Source organism: Echiichthys vipera (genome assembly GCF_963691815.1).
Source record: "Echiichthys vipera genome assembly, chromosome: 16".
NCBI lineage: Eukaryota > Metazoa > Chordata > Actinopteri > Perciformes > Trachinidae > Echiichthys > Echiichthys vipera.
The window spans coordinates 17,717,636-17,734,985 of NC_139841.1; the positions used below are offsets into that span (position 1 = coordinate 17,717,636).

At 40.0% G+C, this 17,350-nt stretch overlaps 1 protein-coding gene across 1 annotated transcript; it reads right to left on the reverse strand.

Moving 5' to 3' along the window:
• Positions 1-862: 862 nt before the first annotated feature.
• Positions 863-16,729, reverse strand: LOC310958324 (splicing regulator ARVCF-like; the record flags this gene model as incomplete). The annotated part of the gene is made up of 16 exons (XM_083929222.1): positions 16,679-16,729; positions 12,569-12,745; positions 10,952-11,571; positions 8,836-9,314; positions 8,565-8,748; positions 8,368-8,485; positions 6,393-6,561; positions 5,267-5,284; positions 5,057-5,128; positions 4,007-4,134; positions 3,185-3,335; positions 2,908-3,100; positions 2,449-2,560; positions 2,176-2,263; positions 1,182-1,258; positions 863-955 (listed from the first exon to the last, which is right to left on the reverse strand). Exons 1-16 carry the CDS (start codon positions 16,697-16,699, stop codon positions 863-865), a joined length of 2,700 nt encoding a protein of 899 aa, XP_083785348.1. The 5' UTR covers positions 16,700-16,729.
• Between the last annotated feature and the right edge of the window lie 621 nt (positions 16,730-17,350).

The window sequence follows — 17,350 nt, forward strand, 5'->3', positions numbered from 1 at the left end:
TAAAAATGAGAAATTATGCACATCATTTATTTGCAATTTCATTCAACATAGCAATGCAAAAAGGACCACTGCAGAGCAGAGATGTTTAGAATGTAGGGTCACTTACCGGTATTAGCTAATGCACATCAATAACCTTTAATTAATAACATGGGTATTACAATAAATATTACAATATAAATACCTTCATTTAGAATATTAACAGTCCTTTACACATTTACAATGCCATTTTGCCTATCACGAAACAAAAGGGAATAGAGAGGATTTGCTAATGACCGCACATCTGGTCTTGATTGCAGGTTTTGTCAAGAATAAGTTGAATTCCAAATTATTCATATGTTTTTGATGACTCAGCTGACAATAGCACTAATTCTAATTTTCTACACTGACCAAAAATATTGTTAAAATGATTTTATATCAGAATTGTCTTTAGCCCAGAACCCATGGGGATGGATACAAATAGATCCACATGTCCCTTTAGGCCTTACGCTTGACAACTTAGAAGTATTACAAATGATCCCATACTTGTGTAGCAGTCATATTCAGATTTAACACGTAATATTGTCTTTGGAGCTCATTCACCACAGCTTGCATATTTAGGCTATTTCAGATGTCATACATAATCCATCATGAGTTTCAGACATAAAATATATCATCCTAAATCACAAAATCTATTCAATCTTTTGCCAAATAACCTCCATAATAAATACATGTCAATGTTTGGCACAGTATTTCCTGTTAACAAAGGAAATTACTTTTAACTGAACACATTTCTCTGCCTGTACAAGAATGAGCAAATGGCACAAATCTGTATTTCACCAACGGCAAGTGTCTCTACAGGATTTAACCAGCCGTGTTGTCATGTTTACACCCAGGAGTCCAGTGGTGGAGGTTTGTTATCCATGAGGCCCACTGCAGGCCTGCCAGCTCTGATGAAGTGTTTTCTCTCACTTATCGCCTAGGTAAAGAAATATGCAAACAGACGGTGTTAGTCAATTTGCATGAAAAACACTGACAGTTACAAACGCGAGTCACAGGAAAGTAATCCTTTTAAACAAAATGCTGTAAGAATTTGTTAGCATATCTGATTATCCTCCATACCAGACATAGGCACTGAAGTCTGTAAACATAATGTAAAATGTAAAAAATGGAAACAGATTCAGTACATTCGAAAGGCAGACTACCTGGAGAGTGTCTCTTTCCACAACAGGCCCTTTTCCATCTCCAACTCTATCGTTTGGCTCCAAAGTGGAATATACATCTGCAGGAGAAATGATATTTGCAGCAGTGTTGGACTGTAACTCAAGTACTGTACTTTACTTCATTTTACTAATGTTACATGGGTAACTGTACTCAGAATTATTGAAATTGGGTTTACGTGGCTAAATCATACAATTTCAATATTATCGCCGATAAATATAGACAACAATCTTGCTTCATAGCTATTAAGCATATTAGCAGGTTGACAAAATTAACTTTTCACTCAATAAATGTGGCTCAACTTTAAAAAGTAGCCGTATAGGCCAACCGTGTTAATTGGGTCTAATTGACCATTTCACTCCAGGCACCAATTTCTGAAACATTTCTCTGTAAAACAATAAAATCCAAAATATGCTATTACTTTTACTGCTGTCAGAGCCTGTAAACTGTAAACCCTACACCAACAGTCATTTTTCACAAGAGGCCAGTCCTCGATATATTGATTTAGACTGAAACTCCTGTGAGAGAAACATGGAAATGCATGATATAATTAATTGAAAGTAGTTTATAGCCTACCAATTCCTTCGAAATCCTCATTTCAAAGGGTATAAATCTATAATTCTTAAAGAAACTTTTTTTTTTTTTAAATCCCTGTGTTGATGGGAAGCTAGAGGTCGCTCTTGGCGTGGGAAAGCGGGTGCCCTTTTAGAACAATGTTGAAATGAAATGTGACTGGTAAGGCGTGAGCCTGCCCTGCCTCTGGGAAAGCCTGTTTGGGCTAATAAGCCAAGCCTCTGCACTGATAACCTTGGCAGCACATCACTGGTTTAAGGCGTTTCAGAAGAATAGTCAGGGACTGAAAATGCCCATTTCTCTGTCCCTGACAAAGAACCACAGTATGTTTAAAAGCTGTTTTTGTTCCCTGAGCTAGAGGACTCTTGTCTCATTTAGATGATGGTTTATTAACATTTAGCTGACCTTGGTTTTTGTCCATGAGGGGCAAGGTGATGTCATCACTGCCTTGCTTTCCACTCTTGTTTTTTTTAGTCACTCCAGTAGCTGTTGGCTTTGAAAGAAAAAAAAGGATTACATTACTGGATGACAACCAGAGTGCTATGCTTTATTTGAGTGGAGTGACTTGTACTGAGTGACCTGGAAAGTTTCCTTTTATCTGACAAAATACAGTTTTCACAGTTGTTTCTCGACTCGGTTTGTATAATCATTCCATATCCAGTAAATAGTAATAAATACCTTAAAGTTGCTCTTGTTCCAACCGGCCTTGTTCAGAGTGTTTCGCAGGTCCTTGTAAGCCCATATTGTCTGGAGCACATGGGAAGCAGCCTTGGTCTCCCGTGCTGATTGGCTGACAACGAATTATTAGTCATTGTGGTAAACAGCAGAAGACATCTCTGAGACAATACAGTCACAATGTTTGAAATCCATTTCTGCTTGCCCTGGGATATGATGCTTATAATATCATGAGCTATCGCATTGAGGCTGTGTCTTAAGTATAGACATTAAGCAGTTGCAGCAACAAATACTATAGTACCAATCGGATCTAGTTTCTTTTTTTCAATATTATTTTTGAAACTTTTACTTTGGATTTCAAGCTGTGTCATTGTTATTTGATCAATTTTGCTTTTGATTGTTTAGTGCAGTGCATATTTAGACATTTGTGTAAAGGCATGACGTGCAATTGAGTTAAAGTACCTTGACTTGTTGATGGCCACCAGTTTCTGCACAGCATGACCCTGTATGAGCATTCGGGCATTCTCTGGGCTATCTGTGATAATCTCATGGATAGTGTTCAGAATAGACACCACTGTATCTCCGTCCAGATTCTTCGCCGGGTGCTGCTGCCCACATGGTAGATTACCCACAAGGTCCCTCAAAGCATAGCTCCCTGTAACGACGTAGAGATAACGTGACAAAATTAGTGTGCAGGTCTAGAGCTATGTGTGCGCAGATGAGAGTTACAAGCCTGTACCTATTAAGTCTTTATTCCTTCTATCCATTGCCAGATTGCGGAGAGCAATAGCCACAGCTCGCACCACTTTGTCCACATCTGAGCGCAGCAGCTCCACCAGAATAGGCAGCCCTTTCTCTTTTCTCACTGTGGCCCGGATGTAGCTGGACCACTACAACAGCAAACACAAAATACAGCTGAGTGTTTGGGACCATCTGTGAGATTTACTTTTCTTCAAATCGGCACCTTTCTCCACTTTTACAAAAACAACTCATATCACCAAGTACACAATAAACATACATAAGAAAAGAAGTTCTGCTCTCTCAACTACTCTCTTATGTATGATGCAACTTCATTTTAAATCTCCTTAATCTGAGCGCAGCCTACGGGTTGATGTTAAATTTTAGTGACATTCATGGCACAGTATATATCTTGGCAAAGCACATTATTTGACATGACTATATGGATGCACTTGGAGGTACATAGCAGTAAAAGGGATTTTTTGATCATACAGGCTGGTGACAAAATAAATCTCCCCCAATTCTTTCTCCTTCTGCTCACTTGAACATTGATGCAGCCTCAGAAATACAACCAAACCATCCAAGAACAAAATCTGTGAGCATGGAGGCCCTGCAGAGACTACAAAGGTAAATACACACACATACAATTTAATTGATGTATGTTATTTATTTAAAGTACAAATCATTTTGAGTTAAGCTGAGAGCAGAGAGAGATAGGGATTATGTCGTAGAGTCAAATCCTGAATCTTCTCCATAGATGATGGCATATAGTAAGTCAGATGAATCAAAATCAAATAGTCATGAGTGTATTCCATCTACTTACAGCCCAGTGTCCCGCAGCGAGGTTCTGCAGTGCCCCTGCGGCTGCCTCCAGGGTGTTGTGGTTGTGACTGCAGGTGAGAAGAGAGAGGTAGAGCCTCACCACCTCTGGCTGGTACAGCAGCTCCAATCCTTTAACAGAAAGGCAGAGAAAGTCAGTGGATTATATTCAAGCAGTGACAAAGTACATGCATGACCATCAGTGGCTAAATAGTTTATAGATGGTTTTATCATCTGTGACTTCAAACCACTTTTTATAAATGCAAATATATCAACATTAGTCAACAATTTCTTCTATCTAGGTAAGTTTAGGTCAGTAGAGTCAGGCCCCCCATTGAAAATAATGTTTATGATTTAAATGAAACCCTACATAAGAAAATTATAACTCTGTGGTGGCTGCTGGAGGGCTGACATGTAGTATAAAGCTGACCTCAGACCGTAACATGCTTGTCATACTGATTTGCATTCAGTGCTGGAGTGTGGGCGGCATAAGTTCAGCTTTGATCTTTGTTCAAACAGCAACCAGATCCACATATACAGCATTACAATACAATTGTAACATTTTTACCCCATAGTTTTCTATATACAGAATGCATTCATGGCTTAAAACCAGCCAAACTGCTGTGCAAAAGCAGTGGCAAATAATGATATATCAGTGTCATGCAGTATCTTGAAAAGATTCCAGCGTGTGCCAGAGGAAATGTTCCTCCTCTAGATGTTGCCAGATAAAAATGTCTTTCAGTTGGAGGGTCATTTTGTTTTAGTAATGAAACTCTCCTCAAGTGGTGCAGGTGCTGGAGTGTGGCTCTGCATTTTAATGAATTCTCTTTCAGGCCATGCCAACATCATGCATACAAATCAAATAACATAACACAGAAGGCAGGTATTGATGCTTGGTTATAGTGTATGATGGTGATGTATGATGAAAGTTCTGCATAATGTATCTACCTTTAATGTATTGAATTCATTTATTAGTAATAACCCTAATGTAAAGCCTACAATTGTCACTCTGAGTCATACCACAATCAGTATTTGTGTTAGATTTAGTATATACCTTTCATTTGTTCTGTATGTTTTGGTAAATCCAATGTACCGTATTTTCTGTCCATTAATCCATTTTTCCAACCTGTACATCACAGACACATACATGCGCACAAATACAAACACCGGTTTTCATTATAGGGATAGACAGATCATGTCAGCAAATTCTGTTCAATCACATTATACTACCATGGAAATATTCAGCAGTAACAAGCAGACTGACCTTGACTGAACCATTCCTCTGAAGAATACGGTTCAAAGGGAAAAGAAGAACAATGTCAAAGATTAGATTATGCAGCAGCAGAAAACACAGAGCTCGTCCATGTTGCGAGACACTAGGCGCACAGTATCACGTTGGTGTTTGGCTCAGAGAATGTGTGTGCAATTAGCTGAAAGGTTAGCTATTTCAATTATAATTTCAATTTTATCTATAGTGCCAAATCATAACAAAGAGTTATCTCAGGACACTTTACAGAGTAGATATAGACCACACTCTATGACTTATGAGCAGCACTGGTGAAAAGCCATGAAACTTGAAATCACAATTAACTCTAACCCTGTTGTTTCTCCGTTAAGATGTGTCCTGAAGCACAAACGGCTGCAGTCTATTAGTTATATCGGCTGTGATTCAAATTGTTACTTATGTGTTATATATCACAGTTTAAAACCCTTCTTGCTTTTGTCACATAAATTGAATTTTGTAATAAAAATAGCATGTGTAACTAATAAGTATAAACAAGCCTTTTTTTCCACTTTGGAACCTGGTACTACTCTTGCAGAGCAAAATATATCACCAGTTCCTTCATGTGCAAGGTTATAAAATATTCAGGCTCTCATTGGCATAGAAAAGAGCAAGAAATGTGAAACTGCTGGAAGCCAAGACACGCTGAGAGTAATTGACAAGTTTCAAGCATAAATTAAGAAAACAGATCCTATTGAAAACTACCAAATGCATGTGAAGTGTTATGGGAGAAGAGGACGAAGGAAGAAACACTAAGGATAGAAACATTAAATCAACTTTAAACGCTTGTGTAAGTGGCTCAGTGCTTCATGTATCAGAGATGAGCGCTGCAGTTTTAAGCCCCTATCAAACTTGAATCTCCAATACAGCATATTAAAGTCTTAATTTTGTATGTTATTGTTATCTTCTTTATCTCGAGGAACGCCAAGACCCAATTTATGTCCCCACACATTGGTTTTGATTTGTCAGTGAGCAAAAAAGAATCAACCCAGATTCAAATGGGATGATAGTTGAAAACAATCAGTTTTCAATTAGAGCAACTCAAACTAAAAACAACACAACCAGTAATGGTTATTGTGATGTCATCACGTATGATGGGACTACCAACCTTTGGGTCGTTTCCCGCCAAAGCAATCAGATTCGTTCTTCTTCTTCTGGTGTCCCACTGTTCTCATCATAGGATTGGCATGGGGTTCCTGAAGTCGCTCCACTCCTGGTATCTCTTTGTGAACATGATAGGACAGGTTTCGCAGGATGCACACGCAGTTCTCCACTGACTGAATGGAAGACCATGACAGAAGATTTCAATCAGAACGGCAGTATACAGCTGTTTTCGTTGATTTATTCTTAAATTCTCTTTTCAGTATAAATTGGATTTATACTGAACATACTTTTTTCTTTACTTTGATGACATGCATACAGTGTCTTAATTCAATGCAAATGTGTACTGGCTATTGAATCAAAGGTCCCATATTATATAAGATTGTATTTTGGTGTTCTACAATAATTTTTTTTACATGTTTTAATGTTCAAAAAACACATTATTTCTGTCATACTGTCTGTCTGGGGCCTGTCACGAAAAAAGTTTTTCAGTTTTTCCGGGTCGCATCTGCACTCTCGGGGTCTATGCACCGCCATTGCAGCCAGGGAATGACTGTAACAGCACTTTCTATTTATAAGAAGTATAGTTGTGACAGTTATGACATTCCTGACGGCTCGTTTAAAACCACATACGTGAAAATATGTGACGTGTGTATTTTTCTGTGGATTTGGTGTTTTGATACTTTGACAGTATTAATAGCACCTATATACACCTCGACCTGACATGTAAATCTCACTTTTTATAATAAGGGACCTTTAAAATCAAAATTCACTTTTTAAAACTCTGTTACAACATAATATTTTAAGTTTTTCTCATTTGCTTGAACACATTTGTCCGCTCAGAAGTTTTCAAAATCAGTTCACACACAGGCCTGAACTGAAAGTCTCCAGCCAAACTGACAGTTTGTTTGCGAATGCTCTACCACTCACAAAACATTTAACACATGCAACAAAAGTAGATATTTCCATCAAACAACACTCTTGTGGTCAGATTAATATATCAGTACACAATGAACAACAAAATACAAAATGCTGCTAACACTATGCACCAGTTCAACCTTAGTTTCTGCTATATGCCTGTGTATATTGACACTTTAAGGACACTTTACATAATTATACTGTAGTATGTGCCAAAAAAGGCAAGCAAGCATATCACAGCATGAACTGAATTCTTTTCTCAAAAGAGGATTTAACCAGGTAGCAAGCTTTGCTGAATTCTTTACACTTTTTTAAACATGCCCGGTTGAAATACTGGAAAAAAGAGACAGTTTTCCTCATTGATTTTATTCCTGTATGCAGGTTTTACCATGCCTATGAACTGCTGTTGACATGTTAGACCTACAGTCTGACAGATCTGACATTCATTATGGTACAGCTTTTGTACTGTATCCTTTCTTCATCAAATAACCAATAAAGATTTTTTTCCCCACTCAAAATGGCTACTCAGAAACTGTTATTTAAATTGCACTGCATCAGATTTTTCCATGTCATTCCTTATGGCTGGACCACAACAGCCATATCCTAGGTTTTGAGTCTTGTTTCCATTTTTCTAAACTCAGAAATGATGAATACTGTAAATGAAAGGATAATAATCCTCACTGATTGCTGATTAAAGAGTTGTGCCAAGAGGTTTCACACTGGTGAATTAGAGATAAAAATTCTGAAATATATATATATATATATATATATATATATATATATATATATATATATAAATCATCTCTGAAAATATGTTTTCCTATTTTGTAACACAGTTGATCCAATAGAGTTCTGTGTTAACTATTTTGAAAAAGGGTGTGAAACCAATCAAAAGAATATACACATATGCAAGTGAGAAAAGTGATGATGAAGTTCAAGAGTATCCCAATTTCATTAATGTCTTAGCAACAAAGAAAAAATGTAATTACCACAACAATTTATAGTTTCATTAAATAGCAAATACCTTGGGGTTAAATTTAAGCGAGTGTGACGACTTCAACTACCTTATTGTCAGTGTCCTTGTTAACAACAGCTGACTGAAGGGCATGAAGAAGTGCATCCACCAGTCCCTCACATTCCCTTAACCTCTGTCGAGCATCTGCCCCATCCGAACTGACGTTCCTGCAGAAACAACTTTGTTAGCAAAGTTGCAAGAACCTGATCCACTACAGGTTAGCTTTTGGTAGTCATGGTATGTTACCTCAGACATCCAGAGGTATTCTTGAAGACTGTGGTCCACTCTGCACTCATCCGTTTGAAGGGGTCAGGTGAGTCTCTTCTCCAGCCCGAGTGTGGGATGATGATTTCATCAGTCAGTGTCTGAAGCCCATTGTCGATTACCAACATCTTCAGTGGCTCATGTGACGAGAGGTTCCACAGAGTACCTGCAGGGAAAAGAATACAAATGCAGTAGAGATTAAATGGAGGATTTCAGGTTATAGCTCCAGGAAGAGTGAGGAATTAAGCTGTACCTGTGACTAATTCTTTGACCTCCATGCTGCTAGATTTCCTCATTAGTCTGACTAAAGCTTGGATGCCATCACAGTTCTTGATGGCCATTTTGTTATTGTGGTCTTTTCCGTAGGATATGTTTCGCAAAGCACCGCAGGCCTTCCGGTGAACCTCAGCTTTTGGATGATCTAGTAATTCCACCAAGAGTGGCACACCGTTGAGCTGGCGCACCTCCTGCTTGATGCGGTCATTCTCATAACACAGGTGCTGCAAATAGGCCGCAGCGTTGGACTTGACTGGGTCCATTGGGTGGCTGAGCATCGAGATCACTTCGTGCAGGTTGGGGTCTCTCCAACGTGGGTCTCTGCGGATGCTGTCCAGGCTGACCATGCTGCTCCGTTTGTGGGGGAACTGCAGGGTCTGGGCTCGGCACATGGCCTGGAAAAAGGGGTTCAGGTTCCCCTCCAGCTGGGCCATGAAGGCGTCATCATAGCCGCCTCTGAAGAGACAGAGAGAATCCAGCATGCATAATTGCATCAAGACATAAATACAACAACCATAAGTCTAAAATTTTAAACTTAAGATAATTGTTGAGTGTTAATCAATGTTTTGGGAAATACATTCATTTTCTTTCTTGCTAGGTTAAAAAAAGAAAATAAGATTGTCACCACAGCTAGCCGCTGATTAGCTTATCATAACCTAAAGACTGGAAACGGGTAAACAGCCTGGCTCTATCCAAAGGTTTAAAAAATACACCTACCAACACCTTTTACTAATTATCATGAAACATCTTGTTTGTTTATACCATATAAAAAAGTGTAAAAGCAGCCAGTTGTGGTTTTCCCGTTACCTTAAGACAGAGCCAGGCTAGGTGTTTCCCTCTGCTTCTAGTCTTGCTAAGCTAGGCAAATCAGCTGCTAGCTGTAGCCTTTTAGTTAACAGACAAATATGAGGGATATCAATCCTCTATTATAAGTAAGAAAGTGAATATGTGTAGTATCCAAAATGTAAAACCATTCCTTTTATATATAACAGGTTGAGTGAAGCAGGTTTAATGGCTTCTCTTAGTCTAATATACTGGGTTTCAGGGAGTTTAACAGCATAAGCAAGTTGCTTGTATCTTTTGTGAACAGCTCTGTCATTTTATATGGGATAAGGAAAAGCTTCTGGCAGGCAATACCAGGTGAAACCTCCTTATTTATTGACTTTGCAGCAGGTTGCCACTCCTGATTGATACCAGCTGCTACTTAACTGCTGTCCATATGTCTTTCTATTGTCCAGGCTGACTTACAAGACCAAGATGGAGGCTACCACCGGGTGTCTGTGCTGCTACAAGTCTGATATATAATTTCCACAGCAGGCCTTCTGTGATAAAAGTAGCCAGAGTATTGGTATTGTTACTACCGCTGCTGTACGGTGACAGAACTGAGACATAGCACTACACATACTCTCTAGTTTTTCATAGATGATGCATCTTTTTATCCAAAAAGTTAGGTTTAAAAAGCATATCACATCACTAACATGGAAGGGGACATTTTCAGGTTCATACTTATAATTTGTGTTTCTACCAGAATACCAGATGGTTTACATGCTTACATGTCATACTGTCTGTCTGAACATACATGAATGAATTTCCTGACAATGCACCAATGTTATAGGTACAGAGGTACATCATATTTAAACTGGCTTGGTGTCAGGGCATATAGTCACATTTATCACATAAGTTTATATAAGCTAAACTGTTGTGCTGTTACTTGGTTATTGATGCTATTATTTTGAAAGGAGAATTGGCTTTCTATTGGCTGTCTAGTGGAGGTGAAGATGATATCATTAATAGGGACCTAACAGATATTTCAATGACACAGACTGAGTATCCTTTATTCTGCTAACTGACCAAAAAATGTTTAATGGGATCAAAGATTGACCTTGAATAAACAAACATGTGTTTTTTTGTGTAGTGTCTGAGTGGCAAAGCAACACACATTTTACCAATTCATTTTCCCATGGCCCTTTTAAAGTGGCTTAATATAAAGTAAATGAGAACTGATCTATATTTGACCCTTCAACTAGGTACCATGGAAACCACAAAAGCACTTGAAATGAATCAATAAAATTTGAGCTAATGAATACTCTTACCTGGTTCTCGAGGGCTCCCTGAGGAGCTCCATGGTGGTGATTGGCCTGAACTGGTGGATTCCTCCCAGTGCTGGGTAACTGGCAGCCGGGTGGTCAGTCTTCATGTCCAGAGTGTTTTCTCCCCGTTCGCTGAGGCCGTCCTCCTCCGTCTGGCTGCTGAGGCCTGCTGGAGCGTAGCTGTCCCTGAGGAAGGGTAAGGTGGTGTAGTGAGCCCCGGGCTGGAAGTTCTTGGCGGGCCAGTAGCCGTGGAGGGTGGCACGGGAAAGGCTTCCATACCCTGCACATAATTCACCCCCAGTGCCTCTGTAGCTGTCAGGGAGGGTGTACACTCTGCTCTGCCTGTCTGGGTTCACTGACTGAGGCTCGTCAGACTGCTGCGACACCTGAGGTTGCATGGGCGCTGTGGTAGTGCTGCAGGCCGGCGTCATAGGTGTAATAGCCTCAACAGGGTTGATGTTGGCTTCAGGAATAGGTTGCTCAATAGAAGTGTTATCTTGAACCTCTAGAGTTGATGTGAGATCAGGAGTATCTGATGTCCGGAAGTTCTCCTGCTGTGTCTCTGGTCTTTCTTGGGTCTCACTGGGGGCCTGTTCGCCCTCTTGTTCCACAATCTTGGACTCCTACAAGGATTGATGGACCACAACTATTATCTCAACACAAATCTAATCTAGACCTCTGTTAGTCTGTAAAATCCCATTTGTCTGAAAGGTCTCAGATTTCCTCTCTCCAATTAAATAGCATCAAATTGGTGTATTTACAATCCGAGCAGGAAGTGTTTGGTATTAATTTACTTGAAATAGACCAAACATGTGTTTACAGCCCACCCCAGCTCATGGCGATGATCAATTATCAGCATTTCCGCACTCCCCTGGCATTTTGAATCCCCAGTAAATAATGAATTCTGCTTTCCTGCCAAACAATAATGAATTCCCCATGTTAAAAATGAGTTTAGATTGGACTCTGATGAAGCAACTTGATGTCCAGACACTGTTTAAAGCAGCATAAATTGCAGGAAATTGAATTGTCTGGTTTGGCAAATTTGGTTTTAACTATTTCCTAGCAGAGTGTGAGTAAAGTAGTTTTAAGCACAAATCATGTAAATATGTAGCAACTTAATAAAATACAACGTAATTGCATTATGTTTCATGGAATTGTTGTCTCAGAGGGCAAATGGTTTCCCTGCCTTTCAGTGTAACTGCCACTCAGTGGTTTTAGAGACCAGACTCGGAGGTACCTCAGGTAAAGGGGATTGTACATATGTGTGCGTGGAAAATTTGCTTTAGGATTTATATATTTTAGATTTCCTAATAACACAGGTTGGTGATAATGGATAGTAAAGATAAAAAGTTGGAAGTTTCAAGAAGATTTATGGAGTCACAGAAGTGACAAATGGTTCTTAAAATGTTATATTAAATTTAAAAAAATGCCAAATTTAGTCATTTGTTCACAAGTTTAAAAGATTCAAATCTATTATCATGGCCAGAAAAGTTTTCTTTAGTGGTGGCCTTTGCACTTTTTTGAATGTGGTCTTTGCCAATCGATCAAAAACTCTGTTATGAGAAACTGTAGGAAGTCAGTAGGTGGTGACAAAGTGTGACCAAACATAAAGTCATGTACCTCAGTGTCTGTCTGCTGCGGGGTGTCTGTCTCTGTTGAGCTCTCATTGGTCGAGGTCATCACAGAGGCGATGGAGGTGGGCGTGTCCAGTTCGTCATTGGCAGATGGGTTATCCAGAGTCGCCTCTTTAGCCTCCTGGGACAAAGATAGTGGAGGAGGCCCCTCTGAACTCTGCTCCTGAAGCACACAGACAGATATGAATAAGGAGCTGTTGCTGATCAGCATAATGTTTCTGTATTATGTCCATCATATTGACATTATACATAACAGGGAAATGATTACGGGGTAGACAACACCATACAACACACCATGTCATTAAAGCTGTCTTCACATGATAGGGGAGCCGCAGTTGATGAAGGGTTTTGAGCCAAGTCAGTGACGAGAGTACAACTTATTTCCACTCCATTACCATAGGATTTGTATAATTCAAAACATGATCTGTTGCTGAAATATGCCAATATGCACACTTATTTTTAAATTATACTCTTATATGTCTGGAAAATTAGAGACATTTTCCTCTGTGTTTAAGCTATTTGGTGAGCTGTAATCTAATTGAGCAATCTGTCTATAGGACAACAATACTCAAGCTGGTGCAGAGCCAGGGATCATGTGTAGACAGCAACAAAGAATTACAGACAGATATAATAAAGGATGAGAGATGCCATTTACCACTTATTTAATTAAGTAGCTGTAGGGTTTCTCCAGAGCCACATCCTTGTGCACATATCAGTCAGTGTATCTCTATCAAGTGATAATTGCTTTAAAGGTCCCATATAATAAATTTGATGAAGATTTATTATTTTTAATTATAAAGCAGGTCGAGATGCGACAACAAACTGTGAAAGTATCAAAACCACTCAATCCACAAAGAAATACACGCAGCCTGTGTTCAGAAACTGTGCCTTTAAATGAGCCGTCAGGGCTTTACTATAGAGTGTGTTGCTATAGTGCTGTTACAGTCATTCCCCGGCTGCAATGACGCTGGCAGATGTGGAAGACCCAAAAACGCTGACCAATCAGAGCAGGCTGGGCTTTTCTTTCACCTGTTGATAAAGAAGCTGCTGCGTTTCCAGGTCTATTTCAGGATGTCAGTGTTCCACTTTGATAGACAGGGAACCTGCAAGTGTGCTACGAATGCTGGAGACAATCCGCTACCTTTTTAGCTGGCCCATGTATCAACCATGTACGTGTTTATGCAACTCACACGGAACTCCTTGCTCGCTATCATGCCGGATCTAAATTTGCTGGAGTACAAATACTGACAGACAGGGAGGCTTTCACAGATCAGACTGTTGTGTAACAAAAAAAAGGAATAAATCAGGATGAGGTAAAGCAGTGTTTTTCAGAAGTATGCATCTGCACCAGGCTTCTCAGTTACATTTTTTTTAGGTCAAGTCATCTGGAGGGAACATCATACATGAGATGAAACCATACAAAAAATATCTGTATTGTTATCTGTATCTGTATTGGCCAAAATATCCAAACATCCGAGAGAAAACCTTTCACTTGGTTAAACTGGCCTTTTTCTTAGACAATCATGTATGGTCAAATAAAAGATGTTGACAGTCCCCATTGTGTTATGTAAGCATGTATAAAAAGTGCCCCATGACACAATACTGTAGGATTGTAATGGCCCTGGATGTAAGCATTAAGTTATTGTCATTTAGGTTATTTAAGTGATGCTTGAATCAATAACCCGGGTCTGGTACACCATGTGGATATTTCTGTAATCGTTTACACTTGTTCATTTCAAGTAGAACTTAAATTATCTTCTTCTTTTCAACAAAATGGGTGGATTAATTATTCAGCAACTTGGTCAGAGAAAGAACTGGAGGCAGTATTTCACTGTAAACACATTTTATGCTGATTTCCCAACAAACTTCACATTCATTTCAGAATGTCTACAAAAATATACTCAGCTGCTCTAATGATCTCAATCAATATCTGATTATCTGATAACCTTTTGAGAGACTTCTGATTAAAGCAGATGAATTCCTCTCAAATCTGGGACAAACATCGACGCAGACAACCTATCAAAACATTAGGGAGTATAATCAAAAGGTATTATTGTGGAAGAAAATCAATTCCACTGCATCATTTATAAGCCATTTTACTATTTGAATTGTTTACCCGCTCTCTAAATCAATTTCCACTCTAAGAAACATAACAGACGTACATATAATCTCATAGTATCACTCAATAGCACAGATACAATATACTGAATGATGCACTGAGGTACAAAACAACAACAACAACAACAACAACAACAACAACAACTAAGCTGTTGAATTTCCCTAAACTCTTCTTTCTGAGGCTGCGGCATTAAACCGAGCAAGTGCTGAGAACTCAACTCCACCGCATTAAATCAGGCTGCAGTGAACAGCTGACTGAGGAAGAGGGCATGATTCGCTTTTCAAACGCCTCACCCAACAGAAGAGACCCTCATATCCATGTGCAAAATGTGTCAGAGGGAAGAGGAAATGAAAGGGTCACACAGGAGAAATTGGCAGTAGGGAGATGATCCTGGCTCGAATACCTCTGGGGGAGGTTGATCTGGTATTGTTAGGCAGCACTATTTAGTGTAACGCCAGGCCAAAAGACAGGCGGGATACCACTGTCCTCTACAGACAGCTTTATTAAGGATTTGGAGGACGATAATAGGCTGGACAGGGGCCAGTGCGCTGTTCCCGTCTGATTCAAGCTCCAGGGAAGGCCAGGCCGCTGTGAGTCAAAGCTCATTTAAATAACTCACTGCACCATCACTAACTAAGTATGCTCACAGAGCCAAATAGGTCGAGATGACGATTCAGAATCTGACTTCAGCTTTTACAAAACAAAACAAAGTATGGTGTGTGTGTGTGTGTGTTTGTGTGTGTCTGTGTGTGTGTCTGTGTGTTTGTGTCTGTGTGTATAGAGTATATAAAGCCTATATATGTTCGGTGCAGTGATGCAGGAGACAGAATTACATGATTAGCATCTTGTGCCCATCATCTCTCAGTATTGAGGGCAGCTGCAGCCAGGGTATTATTTTGGGAGACAGTCTGATCTAATGCTGAGTGAGTTTAGATTTTGGGGACCAGCTCAAGGGCACAACAGGCACAAGCCATGATTCAAACTGGTCCTAAATGCATTTCAGAAAGAAAAGATGATTTGAAAAATGAGCACTCTCCGTTGGAATTGAATCAGTCGGGAAAAGTAATTTTGTAGTGATTAAACTTTATATTTATAAATCAGCTTGAACAGGCAGTTTGTCTTTATCAAAGTGTGGAACTGAAAGAGTAATGCTTCCGGTGGATAATAAAACATGACATCAGCCCACTGATGTCAGAAGACATTAGTCACAACTTTGTCAGAACTCATCTGCCCTCCACTATCTGTTGAATCAGTGATGCTCATATTGGTCACTGCAAATCTACAGAATGTGAACATTGTGAATCAAAATGGCACCGAAATGACCCATGCATTAAAAAAAAAATTCTGATTTAAGATGGCTCAGACGCTCTCTTGTTGTTTCCTGCAGTGATACCATTATCCATTATGCAATGCATCTTAATTCAACCAGGTGTGTCTATTGCGAGAAAATATTGAAAATGACAGCGCCACAGACAAGATAAAGAAGGATATTAATTCTCAAAGTTTCTGTTTGGATTCTCTTTTCACTCCTCTGATCCACAAAGAGTTAAATGCTGCATGGTCAGATTTAATGTCTCTTTGATACATCATGGCAATACACTTACCAGAGTGTGTGTAGCATTCCCCACTGGAGGGACAACCTCCCCTCATAATGCAATCAAACATTATCCCCCTTATAAGCTTGCCTATGCATTTGCACCCATGCATGGCCATGCTCGTGCACATACATACATGCACACACACACACACACACACTCACACACTTAATGAAAATGTTAGCATCATGTCCCCATGCACACAAGGAGACTGCACCGAACAGCAGTGAGAGGAAAGAAGGTGAAGCGATTGATGCCTCCTTCATTCATCATGACAGAGGCAGAATAGAAAGCTGTGGAGGGCTACAGTTCTCTGCAGGAAGAAAAAAAAACTGAAGAGGGAGGGTACAGAGCAAATAGAGCCATTCCACCACACACTTACCTCTTTCACTTCAGCAGGCATTGCAAAATCTTCTCTGCTTCCCAACAAATGATGAACAAGATGCGTCCCCCAGTGAGACGTCTGTTTCTCTGCTTCTGCTGATTTTTTGCCCTGACTCTCCCTTTGAGCATTTCAGGCAGTTCAAACATGAGCAGCCATCCTTCCTCCCAGCTCTCACTAACACACGTCCGCTCTCTCTCCCTCTCTCTCCTCCCCCCCCCCCTCTCTCTCTCACTCTCTTTGCCTCTATTTCTCTTTCTCTCATAAACACACACACACTTGACGCACCAGGCACACATTTGCTCAAAACAGACACCCCCCCCCCACACACACACACACACACACACACACACACACACACACACACACACACACACACACACACACACACACAGACTCACACAGAAGCAATAAACGGCGGGCTCTCTCTCATTACTGCACTCCTCCTCTGATCTGTGCTGCAGTTAATGTGTGCACTATTAGCAAGGTGCTGAATCAACTGTGTGATGCTGAGCCTGTGAATGGCTTAGGTAAGTGCAGAGCCCTGCAATCCCTGTGCTCTACCCATATTTTCTGGCAGCATTGGTGCACAGGCCACACACACACACACACACACACACACACACCCACACACATTCACACACACACACACACACGCACACGCACACACAC